General features: G+C 38.6%; 1 protein-coding gene across 2 annotated transcripts in view; it reads right to left on the minus strand.

The window, feature by feature from the left end:
- kcnma1a (potassium large conductance calcium-activated channel, subfamily M, alpha member 1a) overlaps positions 1-25,816 on the minus strand; it is a gene marked incomplete at both ends in the record, with an annotated part of 217,230 nt that overhangs the window by 90,972 nt on the left and 100,442 nt on the right. For both annotated transcript variants that reach the window (XM_083897754.1, XM_083897755.1), the window contains 6 exons: positions 3,424-3,515; positions 9,068-9,238; positions 10,518-10,593; positions 10,682-10,757; positions 19,833-19,944; positions 20,196-20,289. In XM_083897754.1, the coding sequence (XP_083753880.1) occupies positions 3,424-3,515; positions 9,068-9,238; positions 10,518-10,593; positions 10,682-10,757; positions 19,833-19,944; positions 20,196-20,289 (621 nt within the window). The remainder of the gene's footprint in view (positions 1-3,423; positions 3,516-9,067; positions 9,239-10,517; positions 10,594-10,681; positions 10,758-19,832; positions 19,945-20,195; positions 20,290-25,816) is intronic.

Genomic DNA, 25,816 nt, shown 5'->3' on the forward strand with positions numbered 1-25,816 from the left:
ACAGGCAAACATTATCGAACAAAGGCCTCTTTTCCCCCCTAACGTCTCCATCTTTTATTGACTCCCTGGAACACTCCCCGCTGAAAGCTCTGGGAGACGTCTTTGGAAAAGACAAACGGAGTGAGACGGAGACAGAAGAGGAGCAGATGCCAAGAAAAGAAGAAGACGAAGAGGAAGAAGAAAAGAGTCTACCCTCCCTGATCTGGACACCAAAACCACAATTGGATCCAAATAAACCTGTGTGCTGAATGTCAGTAAGGTTTGAGCCGCAGGGGAAAGAGAACAGCGCTGCACAATAAGCGCTGTGGTAATCCTGTGCAAACAGAGCGTCGCGCTCACTTCACACAGTGCACGGCAAACCTCGGCAACAGGAGGTATAATGACACACAGAAGACATGAAATAACAGGATACACTGGAGGCAAAACTCCACCAGCAGCAGCAGCAGCAGCATCAGCACACGAGCACAAAAACACCAAGAATCAAGCAGACAAAAAACAAGCCAAAGAGCAACCGAGAAGCCTCCGAATGGAAGGTGAGGCGTCCAGCATTCAGGGTGTGGGAGCCGACTGAAGATCAGGGCCAGAGTCGTGTCAAGCATTGATGGTGCGATGACGTGAGCAGCGACAGATGACGTGATGAGGATAGAGGGTTTTAGGTTTTTATACAAAGCAGATCGTTGAGAACATGCCAGAGTGATGCAGCTACGGTGGACTCACACGTCACGGCATTGTCCGACTGTACTGAGGGACGTTTCCTCGCCTCGTCGGACAACGGGCATTAGCCAAAATACAACAATGGCGCTTAGCCGCTACGCAGTTCTAGCGCGGCTCGACTCTACTCGTTTTTTCAACAGACGGCCTGGCACTGATTGGTCCGAGAGTGAAAAAACTCCCTTTTAAAACTAACAAATATTCTGCTCCTATAAAAAAGAAACAAACGGATGACAACACGACTCAGCTAAAAATGCTATTGCTATTCCTCACGAGCAAATACGACAACTTTCTTCTCTGTTTACTTCCAGAGCTAGCTAACTAGCTTTTGGCTAACTTTCTTCTCTGTTTACTTCCAGAGCTAGCTAGCTGGCTTTTGGCTAACTTTCTTCTTCGGTTACTTTCAGAGCTAGCTAGCTGGCTTTAGACTAACTTTCTTCCTTGTTCACTTCCAGAGCTAGCTGGCTGGCTTTTGAATAACCTTTGTCTTCATTTACTTCCAGAGATAGCTAGCTGGCTTTTGGCTAACTTTCTTCTCCGTTTACTCCCAGAGCTAGCTAGCTGGCTTTTGGCTAACTTTCTGCTTCCTTTACTTCCAGAGCTAGCTAGCTGGCTTTTGGCTAACTTTCTTCTTCGTTTACTTCCAGAGCTACCTAGCTGGCTTTTGGTTAACTTTCTTCTTCAGTTACTTCCAGAGCTAGCTAGCTGGCTTTTGACTAACTTCCTTCTTCGTTTACTTCCAGAGCTAGCTAGCTGGCTTTTGGCTAACTTTCTTCTCTGTTTACGTCCAGAGCTAGCTAGCTGGCTTTTGGCTAACTTTCTTCTTTGTTTACTTTCAGAGCAGGTAGCTGGCGTTTGTCTAACTTCCTTTTTCGTTTACTTCCAGAGCTAGCTAGCTGGCTTATGGCTAACTTTCATCGTCGTTTACTTCTAGCGCTAGCTAGCTGGCTTTTGACTAACTTTCTTCTTTGTTTACTTCCAGAGCTGGCTGTAGCAAGAGCTGCTAAAGTTTGTTTGACAAAAAAACAACCACTTTAGCAGTTCTTGCTACATGGTTAGCCGTAACGTGTGAGTCCACCGCTGGACCAAAAAGTCCACTAAATTCCACTAAACATGCAGAACAAATTCAAGCAGAAACAAAACAACAGAGGAAGTGTTGTCCTGCAGCGATGATTGAGATTGATGATGCTTTAAAAAAAAACAAAAAAAAAAAACACCACCAATAAAAATGCACTTGCAGATGTTTGAATCGATTTTCTCACGAGGGGGAAAAAGAAAAATCCTAAAAGTGAACAGTAGGGGTTTCATGACTTTTTCTGTCTTTGAATTTTGCCCGTATAAGGTAAAGTGTCTTTAGTCCACAGGTTAGCATTCAGCGTGGAAGTCATGAAATCTCTATATTCCAAATGCTTTCTTCTCTGTTTACTTCCAGAGCTAGCTAGCTGGCTTTTGGCTAACTATCTTCTCTGTTTACTTCCAGAGCTAGCTAGCTGGCTTTTGGCTAAATTTATTCTTTGGTTACTTCCAGAGCTAGCTAGCTGGCTTTAGGCTAACTTTCTTCCTTGTTTACTTCCAGAGCTAGCTAGCTGGCTAACTTTCTTCTTTGTTTACTTCCAGAGCTAGCTAGCTGGCTTTTGGCTAACTTTCTTCTTCGTGTACTTCCAGAGCTAGCTAGGTGGCTTTTGGCTAACTTTCTTCTTCGTTTACTTCCAGAGCTAGCTAGCTGGCTTTTGGCTAACTTTCTTCTTTGTTTACTTCCAGAGCTAGCTAGCTGGCTTTTGGCTAACTATCTTCTCTGTTTACTTCCAAAGCAAGCTAGCTGGCTTTTGGCTAACTTTCTTCTTCGTTTATTTCCAGATCTAGCTGGCTGACTTTTGGCTAACTTTCTTTTTCGTTTACTTCCAGAGCTAGCTAGCTGGCTTTTGGCTAACTTTCTTCTTCGTTAACTTCCAGAGCTAGCTAGCTAGCTGGCTTTTGGCTAACTATCTTCTCTGTTTACTTCCAAAGCTAGCTAGCTGGCTTTTGGCTAAATTTATTCTTCAGTTACTTCCAGAGCTAGCTACCTGGCTTTTGGCTAACTTTCTTCTTCGTTTACTTCCAGAGCTAGCTAGCTGGCTTTTGGCAAACTTTCTTCTTCGTTTACTTCCAGAGCTAGCTAGATGGCTTTTGGCTAACTTTCTTCTTCGTTTACTTCCACAGCTAGCTAGCTCACATTCCTCTCATCACGCACATGAAAGCTCTATATTCCATGATGTTTCAGAAGAGGACAAAGACAGAAGAAAATGGTCGGCACACAGATGACGTCAGGAAATCTCGAGGTTAAAGACAAAAGAGCGGGGTTTGGACATGTGTGTGTTGGAATGGCCAAGGTCTCCAGTCACGCAGTGCGACTTGATGTCATCGTGTAACTTTACTGTTCTGTAACTATACTGTACTTCTGTCTATAAATCTATAAAACTTCTCGGGTTTGCACTCGAGTCACACAACAACACCTTGTCTGGATTTCAACTTACTTTCTGCCTCGTGTCGAGTTATAACTCCCTCCGTATTTCTTCCGATTAAGGATGAGAGCAGCAATTTCTGGCACGTAGCGAGCAAACATGGCCTACATGCATGGAACAGAAAGACAAAACAAAAAGAAAAAGAAAAAGGGCATGCAGAGAGGGTTCCACCGCACACAGAAAACACAGCAGAACCATCTGGAATACTTACTTTCTCCCATTAACCGCACTATAGGAACCACCATATTTCTTGCGGTTTCCTATTAACTCTATGATTTCAGGGACGTAGCTGGCAAACATGGCCTAAGGAGAAGATAGAAGACAGAAGAAGAGACTAAAAAAGAGACTAGAGCGCCACACAGTGGTTTGTGGGGGTGAGAGGAAATTATTCATCACGTCTCTCTAAACTTCACACGATTGAGAGAGGAAAAAATAAAATAGCCCCATTCTTTTTTTTTTTAAATGTTAACTCTTAGTCAGAATTTTGTCACAGCTGATGATTACTCAGTCTGCGATTGAAGAAAAAAAAAACCTATGTGCCATGTTTTGTCCAACAAACACAGATGAAGCGGCAGGTCGATGCGAGTAGCCCCACCTGGTGGCCCACAGCTGCAAAACACATTAAGACTCATTTTTGTTTGGGCTGGAAAATGAGCTGGATGCATTTTGCAAAGTTTTACAGCCGACAGGAAAGTACAATTATTAGTGGGGTGCCACGAGGAACCTGTTCAGGCCCACTATTGTTTATAGTTAATTATGCTACCGTTGTGATTAATTAGCATATTTTTTACAGTATTTGCGCCAGAATAATGGGTTACTGTAAATACATAAATAAACTAGTTTTACAGCCGACAGGGAAGTACAATTATTAGTGGGGTGCCACAAGGATCCTGCTTAGGCCCACTATTTTTTATACTTAATTATGCTACCGTTGTGATTAATTAGCATATTTTTACAGTAATTGCTTTAGAAAACATCTCAGAATATTGGGTTTCTGTAAATAAATCATTTTCACAGCCAAAGGGGAAGTACGATTATTTGTGGGGTGCCACAAGGAACCTGTTTAGGCCCATTTTTGTTACACTTTATTATGCTACCGTTGTGATTTATGGGAATGTTTTTACAGTATTTGCATCAGAAAACACGTCAGGATTAAGGGTTACTGTAAATAAATTGGTTCTTAATGTAGAAAAGACAGAGTCTCCAACTAATTAAAAGTCTTTCGGCAGAAAATTAAAATTGGAAAGAAGCAAAGGCGACAAACAAGCAAAACTTGGAGTTGATTATCGAAACGTCTGATTTATTATATCATCGTTGCTTGATATTAAAACGGAATGCTGCTGTTTCTGTTTATTATAATTATTTAATAAACTGACTTTTCAATCGTATTTAACAAAAATATCGCAATAATTATCGTACCGTGGACTTTTTTACTGCGGTATTATCACACTGTGTGACTGAATTATGTTTGGTTCAAAATCAGACTTATTTTAAACTTCACTTGGTTATTATGGATAACTGTTGATGTTTCAAAGTTAGTCAAAGGCATCGCTGCTATTAAATAATGTGGAAAGTTAATTAATGTTTATTTCTCTCGACTAATCTCTTTCACTAATTGTTCATTTAACAGAAAGGTCACTTTAGGTCATTTAAGCCATTTATCCTGCAGTTGCTAATCACAGCCGACAGTTAATTACGGCGCGGCGGTGCCACTAAAGTCAAGTACATCAACATCGGGAAGTCGACCGAGTCAAGATTGTATCCGTTCTAATGTAAAAACGTGTCTTTTATTTGAAAAGAAGGAGCTTCTCTCCAAAACGGGACGTAAATAAACAGAGAAAAAAAAGATCTAAATAAATTAAGTTTATGGTCGACGACTATCTCTGACAGCACTCGTTGAGGTTTACATCTCCACCGAGAGGCAAAGCCTCTGCCCTGCCCCCGTGTAAATACACACTTAAGTCACGCTTTGCAAACTTTCCCTTTATATTACCGAGGATAATGCGAAATGACGTGGATTTGAAACCATTCCTGGCTCGGGAGGAACATCTCCAGCCTGGAATCATTAAGTCGCCTGCACTGCCGTTGATAGGAAGCAGGCCCGCAGTACACACACACACACAGACACACACACACGCGCGCGCGGCCCATCGCCATGACGACAACGCGGTACACGTCCACACAGCTGCATGTCATCAGCGTATAACAGTGCTGATGTGGAGTGGAGGAAATTGTGGACACGTCATTGAGCGCCGCTGTTACATCTCCATCTCTGCGTGATTGAGCACAGACGTTTTCTTTTGTGTCATTTATTCTGTAGATAATAATAAATAAATAAAATAACCCGTTCATCTCAAGAGTTGATTTTTGAAAGACTTTTTTTACTGGTAAACGTTAGCGACATCGCGAAGTAAACGCCTTTGCACATCAACGCAGACGTGAATGAATGGCGCAAAATTGCCAGAACCAACAATTAGGAGTTTAATTTGAATAATTTGGCAAATAAAGTATTCAAATAACAGGAAAAGCCATTTATATTGGTAATTTTTAAAAAAAATATTTGAAAATTTTAGAAATTTTTTACTGGTAAACGTTAGCGACATCGCGGAATTTCAAAAATCAAGGGCACAAAATTGCCAGAATTAACAATTTGGAGTTGAATTTAAATAATGTGGCAAATTAAGTATTCAAATAACAGGTGAAGCCATCTATATTGATAATTTTTTAGAAAAACATTTTTTTACTGGTAAACGTTAGCGACATCGCTGAATTCTGAAGTAAACGCCTTCGCACATTAAACGGCGACGTGGATGAACGGCACAAAATTGCCAGAATCAACAATTTGGAGTTGAATTTCAATAATTTGGCAAATAAAGTGCCAAACGTCTATATTGGTAATTTTTTTGAAAAATCTTTGAATTTTTTTAAACATTTTTTACTGGTTAACATTAGCAACATCGCGGAATTTCAAAAATCAAGGGCACAAAATTGCCAGAATCAACAATTTGGAGTTGAATTTAAATAATTTGGCAAATAAAGTATTCAAATAACAGGTGAAGCCATTTATATTGGTAATTTTTAAAAAAAAATATTTGAAAATTTTAGAAATTTTTTACTGGTAAACGTTAGCGACATCGCGGAATTTCAAAAATCAAGGGCACAAAATTGCCAGACTCAACAATTTGGAGTTGAATTTAAATAAGTTGGCAAATAAAGTATTCAAATAACAGGTGAAGCCATTTATATTGGTAATTTTTTTTTTTTTTTTTTTTAATTGAACATTTTTGAACATTTTTACTGGTAAACATTAGCGACATCGCTGAATTTCAAAAATCAATGGCACAAAATTGCCAGAATTAACAATTTGGAGTTGAATTTCAATAATTTGGCAAATAAAGTATTCAAATAACTGGTGAAGCCATTTATATTGGTAATTTTTAAAAAAAATATTTGAAAATTTTAGAAATTTTTTACTGGTAAACGTTAGCGACATCGCGGAATTTCAAAAATCAAGGGCACAAAATTGCCAGAATTAACAATTTGGAGTTGAATTTAAATAATGTGGCAAATTAAGTATTCAAATAACAGGTGAAGCCATTTATATTGGTAATTTTTTAGAAAAACATTTTTTTACTGGTAAACGTTAGCGACATCGCTGAATTCTGAAGTAAACTCCTTCGCACATTAAACGGCGACGTGGATGAACGGCGCAAAATTGCCAGAATCAACAATTTGGAGTTGAATTTCAATAATTTGGCAAATAAAGTGCCAAACGTCTATATTGGTAATTTTTTTGAAAAATCTTTGAATTTTTTTAAACATTTTTTACTGGTAAACATTAGCAACATCGCGGAATTTCAAAAATCAAGGGCACAAAATTGCCAGAATCAACAATTTGGAGTTGAATTTAAATAATTTGGCAAATAAAGTATTCAAATAACAGGTGAAGCCATTTATATTGGTAATTTAAAAAAAAAAAAAAATTTAATTTTTGAAATTTTTTACTGGTAAACGTTAGCGACATCGCTGAATTTCAAAAATCAAGGGCACAAAATTGCCAGAATCAACAATTTGGAGTTGAATTTCAATTATTTGGATTCAGGATTCTAATCATCCATGATTCTGAATCGATTCATAAACTTGAAAATCGATTTTTGAATTTTTGAAAAAAAAAATCTTAAGTTTCTATTTTGAAAAACCACACAAAACACCAGTTTGTGTTATCTGTGCACAGTTTATTTATGTAACTTCTGGGAGAAAAAGGCAGCTAGCCTAAGCTTTTATTTATTAAGTTATTTTCTTTGTACAGGAAGTAAGTTTTTATTTGTTTTGGATGAATAAATGTTAACTTTTGTCTTAAGTTTGCCTTCGTGTGATCACATTATCACATTATCTTATACAAACCGTATTGTTTTGATGCCAAAATCTGAATAAATCAACTTAACACACTATGCTTTGCATCAATTTTTTCATCGAGAATCGTTTGAATCGAGTTTAACAACCTTTTAGTGCACGTTATTGATTTGTTATCTTTTGTCTATGTATATAATATTGTCTCAGCCTTACTAAATTGTGTTTTATTAACATATATGTCGATGATATACTGACTGAACACATGAAATATCAGATTTTAGTTTAGTTTAGTTTTTCTCTCCTGCACCAAACTCCATAAAGAAAACCATCAATTTCAGCTCACAGGGACACAGTGATTTGCTGGCGCACTGCGCCCTCTTTTGGCCAATTTGGGTCACTTCGGTAAAATCGCATCCAAGTATTTCGAACCCTGAAGTCTTTAAATAACACATTTAATCTTTTTTTTGAATGGGATTTGGTGTGAGAGAGTCATTAGTTATTGTGAATGAGAATGTGTTGCTATTTGATGCTAAATAAATGATTTATTTATTATTTTGTGTTTGAGTGGCACCCCCAGGACGAACCCCGTTATATCATGGCTGCTGTCGCCATGGTAACCGTCAGGGTGGCCTAAGCTTCATCTCCCTGCCCCTGTGTTTGTTGGAATTTGTGGGGAAGAGACAGAGGACGACAGGGTTTGGGGTTTGGTTTGGAGGAAGGAGCGTCCTGTAACTGAAACTGTCACAACATTATCACACAGGAAGCTTATTATTATTATTATTATTATAGTTATTATTATGACATAAAAGGGGGCGGGGACAAAGGAGCACATAGTCATTTAAGTACAGTTGTCTAAACACAGGGCTATAACAAAGCAATAATACACATTTCATAGCTTTAAACTGTACAAAATATATATTTAAAGTCATTTTTTAAAGTGTAGTTGTATAAGATACTGACATTATTGTCAGTGGTGATTGAGACTCCGCCTCCTTTCAAGCTGGAAACTGGAGTCCGGGCCACATTTTTAAGCCTCTTCGTCTCCCACACCAAACCCCATAGAGAAAACCATGGATTTTTAGCTCATGGTGCAGCTGCTGGTCCTCTGCTGCCTCGTGTGGTCACTTTGTGTCACTTTGGTTATTCGGGAACCAAGTACGTCAAACCCACCGAAGTCACCAAATAACGTATTTAAAGTTACCGTTAAAGGCAGGAGTGGATCAGCAGCTCCTGTGAATTGCTTGTTTTTTTCAATGGGATTTGGTGAAGGAGAGTGAGCAGGTTTACAAAGTGACCAAAAAACGTCTATATTTTCTTAAATTAATGTTTTGTTGTGGTTTTTTTCATTGTGTTTCAGTATCTAATACAACCACACTACATATTTAATTATTCATTCATTTAAAATCTCTGGGAACAGACGGGATTAACGAAGGGTCACTGGGAAGGGGGCGGAGTCAGGGAAAAAGCCAGATTATTTTTAATTTTTTTTGTTTTGTTTTTACCAAACCGCCGAGGATGAAGAAGACCATGAAGAGTCGTCCCAGCGTGGTCTTTGCATAGACGTCTCCGTAGCCCACTGTGGACATGGTCACCATCAGCAGGTAAACACACTCCCAGTAGGAAAGGGATTGGGAATTCTGGAAGTTTTCCCAAGGATCCCCAGAGTTCTCCACCTGGAATTTAACAAGAAGAAGAAGAAGAAGAAGAAGAATTAGATTTGAGTTCCATGTTTATCATAATCTTCGTTTATCGAGCTTAGACCACCATCTAGTGGCCAAACCGGGTTAGTGCGACGTGACAGAAGAGAACGGTGAACTTGGTTTTTATACTTTATTTAATCTGATAATGATTATTAACTGGTTCAAATTCACAGGGTATTTTCTTCGAGTTATTTTTAATTAATCTGAAAGTTTCTCTATTTTAAACCTGACTCATTTAAAAGCACTTTCAAGGACCCATATCTATTCAGTGTGATTTTCAAAAACTTTCAAGGGCCTTGAATTGAAATTTTTTTTTTTTCAAATTCACAAAATTCAAGCATTTTCAAGGACCGATGTTTATTCAGGGAGATTTTCACAAACTTTCAAGGGCCTTATTTTTTTCAAATTCAAGCACTTTCAAGGACCCATGTCCATTCTGATGGATTTTCACAAACTTTCAAGGTCCTTAACTTTTTATTTTTCAAATTCACACAATTCATGCACTTTCAAGGACCCATGTCCATTTGGGGCAACTTTCACAAACTTTCAAGGGCCTTGATTTTTTTCCAAATTCAAGCACTTTCAAGGACCGAGGTCTATTTGGCGTGACTTTGACAAACTTTCAAGGATCTTGATTTTTTTTTTTTTTTTCTAATTCACACAATTCAAGCACTTTCAAGGACCCATGTCTATTCAGAATGGTTTTCACAAACTTTCAAGGCCCTCTATTTTTTTTTTCAAATTCACAAAATTCAAGCACTTTCAATGGCCCATGTCCATTTGGGGCGACTTTCACAAACTTTCAAGGGCCTTGCTTTTTTCCAAATTCAAGCACTTTCAAGGACCCATGTCTATTCAGAATGGTTTTCACAAACTTTCAAGGCCCTCTATTTTTTTTTTTTTTTTCAAATTCACAAAAATTCAAGCACTTACAAGGACCCATGTCTATTCAGAATGGTTTTCACAAACTTTCAAGGCCCTCTATTTTTTTTTTTTTTTTTTTTTTCAAATTCACAAAAATTCAAGCACTTACAAGGACCCATGCCTATTTGGGGTGACTTTCACAAATGTTCAAGGTCCTTGAATTTTTATTTTTCCAATTCACAAAATTCAAGCACTTTCAATGGCCCATGTTTATCCAGTGTGATTTTCACAAACTTAAGAAAAAACAAGTTAAGAAAACAAAGAAACAATGACATAGACAAAAATGACGAAAAAATATATATGATACAATGTGCGTGCGTGTACTCACCAAATGTATGAATCCAGCAGCTGTGAGCCATGTGCTGATGAAGATGGAACACAGGTTTACCAGCTTTATGGAATTGCTGTGAGAAGAAGAAAGAAGAAGGTTTTGAGGTTGAGGTTGTTGTTGTTGTTGTTGTTTACTAGCGACTGAGGTTTTTTTATTCTCACCTTGTTTTCAAGATGTTCAGAAACTGTAAGATTTCTGAGAACTGGATCAATCTGAGCGCTCTTAAGAACCTGAGACCTGGAAGACAAGGACACAGAGACACAGAGACACAAAGAGACATTAGCAAATACAGTTGTGTCATATTACACACAGTCTCCACAGCTTAATTAACATCAAATTCAAGGACTTTCCAGGACTAAATTCCATCAAATTCATGGACTGAATCGGATCTTGGTCAAAGTCGGTCTTTGTAAATTTGTCTTTGGTGAGAAAAGAGATGTTGGAATTTTCATTTCCCAGATATCACATTTTTTACTTTTACTTACAACTTTACTCGCTCATTGTTCTGCACGGAATCTCACGTCAACAGCGATAATAGACAGTGTCCACAACACCTGTGCTAGTTTCATCCTAGTCCACGTTTGTCCTGCTTCAGTACAGTCAACGTACATCAAGCAACGCTGGGCATGAAACAGTAGGTGGCGCCGCAACAAAAAGTGAGACATTTACCTGACTATCAACTTCACTTCTTTCTAGCACACGATTCAAGCACTTTCAAGGACCTATGTCTCTTCATGGTGATTTTCACAAACTTTTAAGGGGCTTGATTTTCATTTGATTTTTTCTAATTCACAGAATTCAAGCACTTTCAAACCCATGTCATTCTGAGGGATTTTCACAAATTGTCAAGGGCCTTGAATTTTTTTTAAAAATTCACAAAATTCAAGCACTTTCAAGGTCCCATGTATATTTAGTGTGATTTTCAAAAACTTTCAATGTCCTTCAATTATTTATTATTCCACCCCCCAAATTCATGAAATTCAAGCACTTTCAAGGACCCATGTCTCTTCAGGTTGATTTTCACAAACATTCCAGGGCCTTGAATTGCATTTATTTTTGCTTACTTCCAGCACACTGACTGTCAGATACTGAATCACAACAACAACAATAGCTGATGCTAAGCTAACAATAACTTCACTTTCATTCATTCAGCCGTGAATGAACTGAGAGAAGGAACTGAACGTCGTTCATCAGTGACTCAGAGAGACAACTGTGAAGAAGAAGAAGAAGAAGAAGAAGAAGAAGAAGAGCATGACTCCACACAACCTCTCTGTGTGTGTGTGTGTGTGTGTGTGTGTGTGTGTGTGTGTGTGTGTGTGTGTGTGTGTGTGTGTGTGTGTGTGTGTGTGTGTGTGTGTGTGTGTGTGTGTGTGTGTGTGTGTGTGACCTACTTTAATGGTAGAACAATGTGACACCTGCCTCATGGTCTTATATAACACGACTGATCCGGACAGAACACCAACAACAGTGTGTTTGTGTAATGAAAAGTGATGTAAATCCACGTAGAGGAGCTTTAGTGAGACTCTAACCTGTTTGGACAACGTTAATCCTAATCTATCTTCATCTATCCACAAAATAACGTCATTAAAAAACGTTTGGTGTTTTTGTCTCAGTCTCCACTTTTTCTCACTGTGAGACGTCTGTGGTGTTCTGTCATCCTCATGCTCTCCCATGCTTTTTCAAATGCACAAAATTCAAGCACTTTCAAGGACCCATGTCTGTTCAGTGTGATTTTCACAAACTTTCAAGGACCTTGAAATTTCTTCCAAACTCACAAGATTCAAGCACTTTCAAGGACCCATGTCTATTCTGAGGAATTTTCACAAACTGTCAAGGTCCTTGAACTTTACTTTTTCAAATTCACAAGATTCAAGCACTTTCAAGGACCCATGTCTATTCAGTGTGATTTTCTAAAACTTTCAAGGACCTTGAAATTCTTTCCAAACTCACAAAATTCAAGCACTTTCAAGGACTCATGTCTATTCAGTGTGATTTTCACAAACTTTCAAGGACCTTTCATGTTTTTTCTAATTCACAAAGTTCAAGCACTTTCAAGGACCTATGTCTATTCAGGGTGATTTTCACAAACTTTCAAGGACTTTGAAATGTTTTCCAAACTCACAAAATTCAAGCACTTTCAAGGACCCATGTCTATTCAGTGTGACTTTCACAAAACTTTCAAGGACCTTGAATATTTTTAAAATTTACAAAATTCAAGCACTTTCAAGGACCCGTGTCTATTCAGTGCGACTTCCACAAAACTTTCAAGGACCTCGAATTTTTTTCAAATTCAAGCACTTTTAAGGACCCATGTCTATTCAGGATGATTTTCACAAACTTTCAAGGACCTTGAAATTTTTTCCAAACTCACAAAATCCAAGCACTTTCAAGGACTCGTGTCTATTCAGTATCATTTTTTAAAAAACTTTCAAGGGCCTATCATTTTTTTCAGATTCAAGCACTTTCAAGGACTCATGTCTATTCGGTGTGACTCTCACAAACTTAAGAGAAAACAAAGTAAACCAGAACATTTAGACGATTATCGGTGAAGTTTTCGGTCTTATTTTCTACACAGATTCTCCACTCTTACCCCAATTGGACACAAACTGTAAACACAACCAGACCGAATGTTTAAGCCCCGCCTCTTCCTGTCCGCGGTGGCCCGGCCTGACTCTGTAACCGTTCTGATAAAGATCTCCGCACGACTTCTTCCTCCTCCACGTCTCCTGAAGGTTCGCCAGATAAACGTCGCTGTGCGTTCGTCGGTAAACCAGAAGCTTGGGAGGAATCATGGCTTCGGATTAAATCTTTCAAAAAAAATAATCTGTGATTCAGTGGTTTTTAGGTCGAAATTACGTCCAGAAAAATGCGATTAATCCAAATATAAAGCGACAAAAGAAGCTAATTTGTCTTCATAAGACTGAAAAACTCAACTAAAATCCTAAAATCCCGGGTTGACGACTGCTTTGTCCGTCTCGTCAGCCTCATCTGGGACGTTTGAAACATTCCAGCTTTTATTAAGTCTGGGATTTTTTTTTTGTTTTTTTTCATTTAATGACGGTGCTTTTAATCCCAGCAACAATCCAAACAGATTTACCTTTCTCGTTCCCCTGTATCGCTTCACACAAGTGATTTTATATTATATATGTACTTTATAATCATAAATAAAAGGTTTAACTCCGACAAGAGGATTAGCGCCGACGAAAATCCGGAAACAATAATCCAGATTTAAAAATATGAGTTTCCTGTTTCCACAGCTTTGTCTGACATGGAGAAAAAAAAATCTGTCAGATTAAAAAGTTTGTTGTTATTTCGGTGTTTGAAAATCGTCATTCGGATTTACTGAAGTGACGCAAAGTGACCACACGAGGCAGCAGTAGACCAGCAACTACTGTGTCCCCCGTGAGCTAAAAATCACTGATTTTCTCTATGGGGTTTGGTGTGAGAGTTCACGGTTTACAAAGTGGCACAAATGGAATTCTTCCATTGTAAAACAAAGTAAAAACAGCAAAATACAGTATATTCACTCCAAAGTACACTTATTACTTATATTGTATTTTAGTTTCATAGTTTTTAATGTAAAGTTTAAACTCTAATGTCTCCATAAAGCACTTTTTAATTGGCTTTGTCTTGGAAATGGACTGAAGAAAGATTGTTTTTCAATTCTTCACGAAGATTAAATGAGAGGAAATAGTAACTGTGTGCTGTTTGTGTTTTATAAGCAGATTCGTAGTCAATTCTAGTTAATTGTGTGTTTAATAAACAAGCAAACGATGGATTTGAAAGAAACATTTTTGGAATTTAGAAAGACAATTTTTGAATTTGTAAAGAAATAAGTTAAATAAATTAATGTTTGATTTACAGACTCTTTAAATAATGAACACAGTTTCTATTCAAATTGTGATATTTTAAAAAGAAGTATTTAACACTGATATAAGGCAGTATATAAAAGCACCACTAGATGGCAGTAGATAGCTATAAACCACACCATGACTGAAGGGTTGTGTGCATCAATGACATTTAGGCTGTTTCCATGAAGACTATAAACATCGGCATTCTTATGATATATTTCTTCTAAATATGTATATTATGTCATTTTTCCCCGTTTCATATTAATTTATTTGCTGCACTGGCTTGTTTTCATTATTTCTACTCTTTCTTTTTAAGCAATTTTGTTCAGAAAGGTGCAAAAAAAAAAAATATTTTACTGTAATTTTTACATGAAAATGTTTGCAGTGTATTAAAATACTGTTAAATAACTTAAGCTTAACTGAAATCAATAATATATAATTGTGTTTTCCACTTTATCTCACTGTTACGCAGCCTTTTACAACTGGAGTTTACACTTACACTTAAACTGACATAGATTTGACGAAAATTAGCCTTTTAACTATATAACCACAAATAGCATCATTAGCGCTAACCATGTGTCAGCACTATGTTCCTAAAACAAACTTACACTTAAACTGACAAAGATTTGACTGATTTTTCTTGCGTCCCCGCTAGCAGCCATGTTTTCTCTAATGCTAACAAACGTATCGCAGATTTTTCACGTGGCGTGGATTATACGCGTGGCAAACAACAGCTACTAGCGCTGTAGTAGATTCAGCGCATGACTTCCCGTACTACAGCATTAAGAGCGTGCTAGCTTGTTTTCTCCCAGGCTATATGACGACAAATAGCATCATTAGCGCTAACCATGTGTCCACACTCGCATACAACAAACACATAAAATGTGAACTATCAACAGGCCGATGAGAGACGTGACTCAGTCGTAGCCGCGGTAGCTCGTAGCATCTTTCAGCAGCTAGTAAAATGCTAATCCTCTGCTGCTGCGACTCTCCTGGGAGTTTCGAGTAATTGAAAGAGATTAATTCCTTTTCTTTCTTTTTTTGAACAGAGACATCACAATACGATATTAGCATAATATATATGTCAACAATATTATAACGATACAAAATGATATTGTCACGATATTTAAGTCACAATATAATATTATCACGATATATGTTCCTAAAACATACTTATACTTAGCCTTTTGTTAAGTGGTTAAAAATCAGATTTTTCTTGCACCCCCGATAGCAGCCATGTTTTCTCTAATGCTAACGGACGTGGCGCAGATTTTTCACATGTCTCGGATAGCAAATAGCATCATTAGCGCTAACCATGTGTCAGCACTTCCATACAACAAACGCATAAAAACGTGAACTATCAACAGGCCGCCGAGAGACGCGACTCAGTCGTAGCCGCGGTAGCTCGTAGCATCTTTCCGCAGCTAGTAAAATGCTAATCCTCTGCTGCTGCGACTCTCCTGGGAGCAGCACTCAGTTTCGAGTAGTTAAAGGAGATTAATTCCTTCTTCTTCTTCTTTTTCCGAGGCAGAACTCTGCGCGCCCTCTTACATTAGCTGCACATTGCTCTCCTCTTAATCAATGTCTAATTTGCGGCGGCGGAAGAGCGCGACTCAGGTGAATACACACATACACATATATATATATATATATATATACAGTATATGTATATAATATACTGCCCCACAGAACCTTATTAGTGATCTTTTTTATTATCCAAAAGCACAGTCACTCGATCTCCAGCGGTGTTAAGACCACTGCTGGAGGAGCGCTAACGTAATTATCATACATCACACACACACACACACAGTGGCTGGGGAACGTGGAGATGACTTTGCTAGCAACAACAGCACGACATCCTTCCTTTGTTTTCCTCTGAGAAAAGCCCGCCAACACGGATAAATCACCGATTATCGACTCGGTTTATTGATTATCAGGAAGGGCGGTTACGCGCCTGTCGAAGCTTTCCTGCATCGCGGGCGTCCGCGATATATAGACGTCGGGAAATTGGCGAAGCAGTAAACGTCGCGCGTTACGACCGTCGGTAAATAAAGAAAGAAGGAGCGTCCCCCCTCCCCCGTTCCTCACGTACGTCCGTCGCAGTTTCAATTCTGCTTATGTCGCTGTCAAAACACCGCGCTGGATGTTCTCATTTCCATATTAATAGCGCTTATTTAAGTAAGCTAATCATGTACCCGTCCTTCCCCGGAACATGAATATTAATGAGACAATTTCAGCGTCTCATCAGTGATCTGGAAACTGTCTTGCTAGCTTGTTGTGGGCAATCTTCATTTATCATAACTAAGGCTTTGCGGCACTTTAACGCGTGGAAACATGCGCTAACTGTGAGCGGTGATGTATGGAGACGCCTAGCAAGCGCTGACCAAGCTTTTGAGTTGATTTAAACATTCAATAATACGCAAATATGCGAGAAGATGAACAATAAAAATGTAAATTGTTTGTGTCCCACATACCAAATCCCATAGAGGAAAACAACTGATGTTTTCACACAGATGAGAATCTTCTCAAAACAATAACCAGCTGCTTTTTGTGCTTAAATCTAATCAAAGGATTCTCACTGCGTCTAAATCTGAACACACACATATACAGAATAACCAGGAAACCAGGTCATCATCACACTCGCTTCCATTTATTTACACCAAAAAATACACTGAACTACTGTATTAACGTGCAGGTGTGATTTTAGGAGACAAATGTGAACAAAACGTGTGAAGTTTTAAAAATAGAGACGAAACATCGTCTGAGAGAGAAACTACTGCTGCACTGATGTACGCAGGGAAAGTAGGTCGTTATATAATCCAGGTTAGGGTGTTTTCCTGTCTCTCTGTGTGTGTGTGTGTGTGTGTGTGTGTGTGTGTGTGTGTGTGTGTGTGTGTGTGTGTGTGTGTGTGTGTGTGTGTGTGTGTGTGTGTGTGTTGGGGGGAAAACACATGCATGTGCATTTTTTCCCAGTGTGAATGAAACCATTACACCGCAGTTACGGACCACGGTGAGGGTTTTCCAGGTGCAGCACATTCACCGACACAACAACAACAACAACACTTACACACTAACACACACACACACATTCTTGTACTTGCTGTATACGGAGGACCAGCATTTCCACTTTATAAATCAACACAATTCCAAATATCTACAAAGAACTACTGGTTGCAGTACCATAAAATGTCTGCAGGTGGAGCCCCAGAGCAAAATGGGCTGGAAAACTTTTTTGATGTTTTTTTTTTTTTTTGTAATTTTTGGTCCAAAATTTGACAAAAACGTCATACTATACTGTCTTCGAAAAATTAAAAAATTAAAATTTGAAAAAAAAATTGAAATGTTTTTTTTGAAAAAAACATTTGAAAAAAAAATTGAAAAAAATATTTTGGTCTAAAATTTGACAAAAAAGTCATACTATACTATGTCTTCCAAAATTTGAAAAAAAACATTGAAAAAAAAATTGCCTTTTTTTTTTGAAAAAAAAAAATTGAAAAAAACATTTGACAAAAAAATGAAAAAAAATGTTGGTCTAAAATTTGACAAAAAAGTCATACTATACTCTGTCTTCCAAAATTTGAAAAAAAAAGTTGAAAAAAAAATTGAAAAAAAATGTTGGTCTAAAATTTGACAAAAAAGTCATACTACACTATGTCTTCCAAAAAAAATTTGGACGACATAGTAAATTTTAGTAAATAGTAGTTAAAAAAAATTTACAAATTGAGTATAGCATGTTATAGCAACCTAAGGAAGTGATTTCAATGAAAACAAAGTGAGGACCGACCAAAATGTCCTCACTCCGTAAAAATGACCTCACTTTGTTGGTTAAAACCCTCACTGGTCCTCAGTATGCTGCAAGTACAAGAACACACACACACACACACACACACACTCTTTCTGCTGCTTGTGTGTCCCTGAAACATCACAGGAGCTCAGCTCTGTCACTTCCAATGAGGAGGGAGGAGACTCAGAGACACAGCAGAGTCTTCACACAGACAGGAAGTGATTAAAAGAGAAGGGAAGGGAAAAAAGAGGAGGAACATGGAAGCACAGGAGAGAGAGTGGAGGAGGAGGAATAAACGAGATTAACGGGTGGAGCTGGAGAAGAAAATATGGAAAAACAGGGCTGTTTCAAGGAGATTTTAAGGGCCTGAGGCAAAAGAGACCTGGGGGCCCCATTAGCATGAGTGCAGTTCATGGTTCCAGCCTATAGAGGGGGCCACCGTTCAACTTTGTGCCCCTGGTAATCTCCTGCTTTTTATTGTGAAGCCTAGAAATAAGGGTTCCAAAAGGTTCTACCTGGAACCATTTGCTTCTGATTTCCTGGATAAAGGGTTTTAAAAGGGTTCTTGGTGGAACCCCCCAAAAGGGTTCTCCTACATAAAAGTGCTAAGTAGAACCAAGGTTCTTCGGCTTGTCCTCATAGTAGAACTCTTTTTGGTTCCAGGTAGAAGCCTTTTATAAAGGTTCCAGCTGGAACCCTTTTGCAGGTAGAACCATCTGGAACCCTCAGTGATAGCAAAAATCCTTTATTCAGGAAAGGGGTTTTAAAGTGTTTTCTGGATCAAAATGGTTCTTTGTGGAACAATTAGTGTTACCAAGAACCCTTGAAAAACCCTTTCTTTGAAAGGGTTCTTGGTGGAACCCTCCAAAAGGGTTCCAGGTGGAACCTTGATAAAAAGGTTCTAGAACACTCTTAGAAATAAAAGTGCTAAGTGGAACCATATAAGGTTCTTCGTCTTGTCCTCATAGGAGAACCCTTTTTGGTTCCAGGTAGAACCTTTTTTATAAAGGTTTCGCCTGGAACCCTTTTGCAGGTAGAATCACCTGGAACCTTTAGTGTTAGCAAGAACCCTTTTAAAACCCTTTATTCACGAAAGGGGTTTTAAAGAGTTCTCTGGATCAAACGGGTTCTTGGTGGAACCCTCCAAAAGGGTTCCAGCTGGAACCGTTATAAAAAGGTTCTACCTGGAGCCAAAAAGGGTTCTCCTACACTCTTAGAAATAAAAGTGCTGAGTAGAACCATATAAAGTTCTTCAACTTGTCCTCATAGGAGAACCCTTTTTGGTTCCAGGTGGAACCTTTTTATAAAGGTTCCACCTGGAACCCTTTTGCAGGTAGAACCACTTTAGTGTTAGCAAGAACCCTTTTAAAACCCTTTATTCAGGAAAGGGGTTTTAAATGGTTCTCTGGATCAAAATGGTTCTTACTGGAACCATTAGTTTTAACAAGAACCCTTGAAAAACCCTTTCTCAGGAAAAGGTTTTTTCAGAAGCAAATGGTTCCGGGTAGAACCTCAGCCCTTGTAGAAGAACCCTTATTTATTTCTAAGAGTGTATGAGGACAAGACGAAGAACCTTATATGGTTCTACTGAGCACTTTTATTCCTCAGAGTGTTTGTACGGTGAGAAGGTAAAATAATAGACTCGTATATAGAAATAGTAAAGATTTGCAGACTTACCGAGCCAACTTCTGTTTAAGTAGACGGACACAAACACAGGAGGAACGGTGAAGAAGTCGACCACAGAGTTCACCTCCAGCCAGAACCACAGCTTATCGTTGGCTGCTATAAACTAAACAAACAAAATAAAACACAAACAAACAAACTCATCAATGTCCTTCCAACTAAAGCAAATTAAATGACTTGATAACGTGACTGAAATTGTCTTTTAACGAGGTTGAAACGAAGGATTCTTTAAAGGTTACGGCTGACGTTGAATGTTTAATGTGTGTCAAATGACGCCTGCTCATTAAGTCCATACTAAATTACTGTATACAAGACGCATGAAATATGCAGCAGTGCATCCTGGGAGCTCCGTCTCACCCTCAGGCCGAAGTAGAGGAGGAAGAAGACGTTGAAGGCCATGTCGATCTGTAACGTGAAGTCTTTGTAGAAGTTCTGACAGGATTCTATCGGACTGAAAGACAAAAGACACAATATATGAAAACAATAGACATTTAAAAACAACACTAGTTTAAGTGGAAACTCTCTGAAGAACATGTTTACTTTCCTGCACCAAACTCCATTCAGAAAATCAACATTTTTACATCACAGTACACATTAGTTTTTGATCCACTTTTGCTTCCATCACTAAGTTCAAATATGTTTTTTTGTGTATTTGGTGTGAGAAATACTTAGTCCTGATTAGCTGAAGTGACATAACTTGACCACAAGAGGCAGAGCAGTAGAGCAAATCAGTGATTTTCTCTATGGGGTTTGGTGTGGGAGAGTTAGCGGTTTACAAATTGAGCTAAACATCATATTACAGTGTGTCATATGAAGGTGTGAACATATTCTTAACATGAGCATTGTTATTAGACAACAGGAAACTGAAGTTAGCGTCACTTTCTTACGCCGCTAACTTTCCTGCACCAAACCCCATAGAGAAAACCAAGGAGCCGTTGATCCACTATTGCTTCCATCAGTTAGTTCAAACATGTTATTTTGCGTCTTTGGTGTGAGAAATACTTAGTTCTGATTCACTGAAGTGACATAACGTGACCACAAGAGGCAGCAGTAGAGCAGCAGCTCTTGTTTCCCTGCAAGATAAAATCAGTGATTTTCTCTATGGGGTTTGGTGTGGGAGAGTTAGCGGTTTACAAATTGAGGTAAACGTCATATGACAGTTGGAAAAGTCTGTCAAATTAGTATGTGACCATATTATTAAGATAAGTATTGTCATTAGACAACAGGATAGTGAAGTTAGCGTCAACTCGTATGGCGCTAACTTTCCTGCACCAAACCCCATAGAGAAAATCAACATTTTTACATCACATTACACAGGAGTTTTTAATGGACTGCTGCCTCCATCACTAAGTTCAAATATGTTATTTTGCGTCTTTGGTGTGAGAAATACTTAGTTCTGATTCACTGAAGTGACATAAAGTGACCACAAGAGGCAGCAGTAGAGCAGCAGCTCCTGTATCGCTGCAAGCTAAAATCAGTGATTTTCTCTATGGGGTTTGGTGTGGGAGAGTTAGCGGTTTACAAATTGAGGTAAACGTCATATTACATTTGGAAAAGTCTGTCAAATTAGGGTGTGAACATATTCTAAAGATAAGTATTTTTATTAGACAACAGGAAACTGAAGTTAGCGTCACTTTCTTACGCCGCTAACTTTCCTGCACCAAACTCCATAAAGAAAATCAACATTTTTACATCACATCACACAGGAGTTTTTAATGGACTGCTGCCTCCATCACTAAGTTCAAATATGTTATTTTGCGTCTTTGGTGTGAGAAATACTTAGTTCTGATTCACTGAAGTGACATAAAGTGACCACAAGAGGCAGCAGTAGAGCAGCAACTCCTGTATCGCTGCAAGATAAAATCAGTGATTTTCTCTATGGGGTTTGGTGTGGGAGAGTTAGCGGTTTACAAATTTAGCTAAACGTCATATTACAGTGTGTCAAATGAAGGTGTGAACATATTCTTAACATGAGTATTGTTATTAGACAACAGGAAACTGAAGTTAGCGTCACTTTCTTACGCCGCTAACTTTCCTGCACCAAACCCCATAGAGAAAACCAAGGAGCCGTTGATCCACTATTGCTTCCATCAGTTAGTTCAAACATGTTATTTTGCGTCTTTGGTGTGAGAAATACTTAGTTCTGATTCACTGAAGTGACATAACGTGACCACAAGAGGCAGCAGTAGAGCAGCAGCTCCTGTATCGCTGCAAGATAAAATCAGTGATTTTCTCTTTGGGGTTTGGTGTGGGAGAGTTAGCGGTTTACAAATTGAGCTAAACGTCATATTACATTTGGAAAAGTCTGTCAAATTAGGGTGTGAACATATTCTAAAGATAAGTATTGTTATTAGACAACAGGAAACTGAAGTTAGCGTCACTTTCTTACGCCGCTAACTTTCCTGCACCAAACTCCATAAAGAAAATCAACATTTTTACATCACATCACACAGTAGTTTTTAATGGACTGCTGCCTCCATCACTAAGTTCAAATATGTTATTTTGCGTCTTTGGTGTGAGAATTACTTAGTTCTGATTCACTGAAGTGACATAAAGTGACCACAAGAGGCAGCAGTAGAGCAGCAACTCCTGTATCGCTGCAAGATAAAATCAGTGATTTTCTCAATGGGGTTTAACAAATGTTATCGTTTGTCTTCAGTGTTTGAAACACTTAGTTCCGATTCACCTCAGTGACACGAAATGACCACAAGAGGCAGCGGTGGACCACCACCACCTCCTGTGTTCCCATGAGCTAAAACCGTTGATTTTCTCTATGGACTTTGGTGCAGAAGAGTAAGCTTAGAGTGACTTACGCGACCACCCTGGTCAAACAACACCAAAACAATGCCACCGTTCTGTTTCGCTGATCAATTACAGCCAGTTACAGCGAAAAACCTGTCATGTTTATGCAAATGAATCGGACGAAAAACACGGCATTAAAGACATTTTGACTGCATTTGTACGAAAACGGCGCGGTGGAGTTTCTCTCGGCAGTTTCCCCGCAGGGTCAGTCAATCACGCGCAGATCAAACGGCTTCGTAATGAAGAGAAATTGGCGGTTAAGCAGCAGCTGCTTTGATGTGACGGCACATTCGGCACGAATAAATTATTCATCGTCTGTCAAACGGCAACATTCCAGCACAGATTCTCGTCCTGTGACACAAACATTACTCAGAACTGGAGGGAAAAAAAAAAAAAGACGCTCTTTTCATTTAAAGCTGCAGCAGCATTTATTTTGCGATATTCATCCGCATTAGCATGAAAACCTTCCAGCGTGATGTAAATCGTGTGATCTGAGCGACACAATGACACTTCCCTACATTCTGTTGACAGTCTGTCACATCACGAGAGACTTGAACAAATCACACGGCAGTTAAGTGAGAGTGAGAGCGCCTCCTACTGGCTAAACTACAACAGGAACTGCCTACGCTGCAAAGAAAACCTCAAAAAAATCAACAAAAAGCAAGAGAATAGCTTTACAAACCTCATCTATTGATCTATCTTAGCAAACTCACCAACTACCTATCTATTGATCTATCTATCTTAGCTAACTAGCTACCTATTGATTTATCTATATTCGCTAACTAGCCAACTACCTATCTATCTTAGCTAATTAGCCAACTACCTATCTATCTTTCATAGGTAACTAGCCAACTAACTATCTTAGCTAACTAGCCAACTACCTATCTATTGAGCTATCTATCTAAGATAACTATCCAACTACCTATCTATTGATCTATCTAGCTTAGCTAACTAGCCAACGACCTATCTATTGATCTATCTAGCTTAGCTAAATAGCCAACCACCCATCTATTGATTTCAATCAATCTTTATTTATTGATTTATCTTAGCTAACTAGCCAACTACCTATCTATTGATCTATATATATTAGCTAACTAGCAAATGACCTATTGATCTATATATCTTAGTCAAAGAGCCAACGACCTATTGATCTATATATCTTAGCTAACTAGCATCTATCTGTCTACTGTATCCATCTTAGCTATCTGATCCAAATGATCAACAATATGAGAATTAATAACTCAAAGTAAGAAACTTTTAATAAAATAACACTTAATAAAATAAACTTGTGTCCTCATTTTGACGGACACTGTCTCCAGTCATGTGACACATGTATAAAATGATGTCATTTGTCCGTGGTCATGTGACGACAGGAGCTCAGGTCGTTAATCTGCGATCCCTGAACATGAATTTTGCTAATGACGTGTTGATGGAACTTTAAAAAACAACAACGACGTACTGCTGCTTTAACAGAGCAACAGCTGATCACGTGTTGCTTTTAAAATGTAGACGACGACGATGACGACGATGATGATGACAATGATGATGAGGTGTAAATTCTCAGTGCCGTCACATGAGATTCATCTCCGTGCTCTGAGGTGATGAGTATGGTGAAGTGGTGATTAGGCCTCAGGGCTCTGAGGATGAAACTGATGTGTGTTCATGTTCATGTTCATGTTCATGTTCATGTTCATGTTCATGTTCATGAGCCTGAGGCTTCTCTGCTCTTCAGTAATGAGGAAATCCCACTGTGGGGATAAAACATGAATATCCTGTATATTATGGTCTGGTTTGGTGTTGCTATAGGCGATCTTTGGGACGTATAGACGGGTGAACACGCACACACACACACACTTAAGGCTTTTAGAAGAACACACACTTTCGTTTGTATGCATGGAGTCCATAGGGACACAGCGTGAGATCTCATAATGAGGTGAAGACGAGCAACGACTTAATCACAGTACGGTTAAATTAAGGCCTTTTTGGCTTCTATGAGGTGATGTCACGTGGTTTGAAAACCCAAAACAAAGCTAATTTAAGCCACTTTGTAGAAAATTTAGGCAAGGTCTTTGCTTTCCAAAGGCCACCGTGTGTCTACAGGAAGCCAGAATGGACAAACTAGCCAGGGAATGCGCTATTAGGCGGTAAAGCGTCCAACTGAAGCGAAGAGGAACAACATCTTGTCCGACAAGTGAAGGCCATCGCTACAGGCATACAGCTACATGTATGCCTGTTAGCTAACGAGCTATTTAGTTAACCAACTATTTATCGAACCATCTACCTTAGCTAACATATCAGCTAGGTAGCCAACAACATATCAATCTATCTATCTTAGCCAACTACCTATTTATTGATCTATCTATCTTAGCAAACTAGCCAACTACCTATCTATTGATCTATCTATCTTAGCTAACTAGCCAACTACATATCTATTGATCTATCTATCTTAGCTAACTAGCCAACTACCTATCTATTGATCTATCTATCTTAGCTAACTAGCCAACTACCTATCTATTGATCTATCTATCTTAGCTAACTAGCCAACTACCTATCTATTGATCCATCTATCTTAGCTAACTAGCCAACTACCTATCTATTGATCTATCTATCTTAGCTAACTAGCCAACTATCTATCTATTGATCTATCCATCTTAGCTAACTAGCCAACTATCTATCTATTGATCTATCTATCTTAGCAAACTAGCCAACTACCTATCTATTGATCCATCTATCTTAGCTAACTATCCAACGATAAACAATAACAAGGTCGTTTTTGAAAAGAAAACTAAAAATTTGAAAGGGTAAACAGAGTTTAAGGAAGGAACAGGAAGTCACTTATTCCATTCCTTGTTGTTTTTTGAGGAGTCTGACTAGCTAGCATGGCTGTGTGCTTCCAGATACACTGCCGCCTAAAGGTTTGGCATGGTAATGACAGCTCTCTATGGCCTATTTAAGCATATTTAATCTGAAAACAGAAAGAGTGGAATATTCTCGTCTATAAATACCATACTATGTGTTCATGGCCTAAATATAACGCAACAAAAGTGCTAATCTGTCCGACGATTCCAATCTACGCCGAGAAATCCGAGCTGGTCTAAGTTCCTGACAGGGTTTTCTCAAAGTGACTCCACAAACACTGCCAGAGTCCTGCAGAAATCAGATCTGCCACCACAACA

Source organism: Microchirus variegatus, assembly GCF_963457635.1.
Source record: "Microchirus variegatus genome assembly, chromosome: 11".
Taxonomy (NCBI): Eukaryota; Metazoa; Chordata; class Actinopteri; order Pleuronectiformes; family Soleidae; genus Microchirus; species Microchirus variegatus.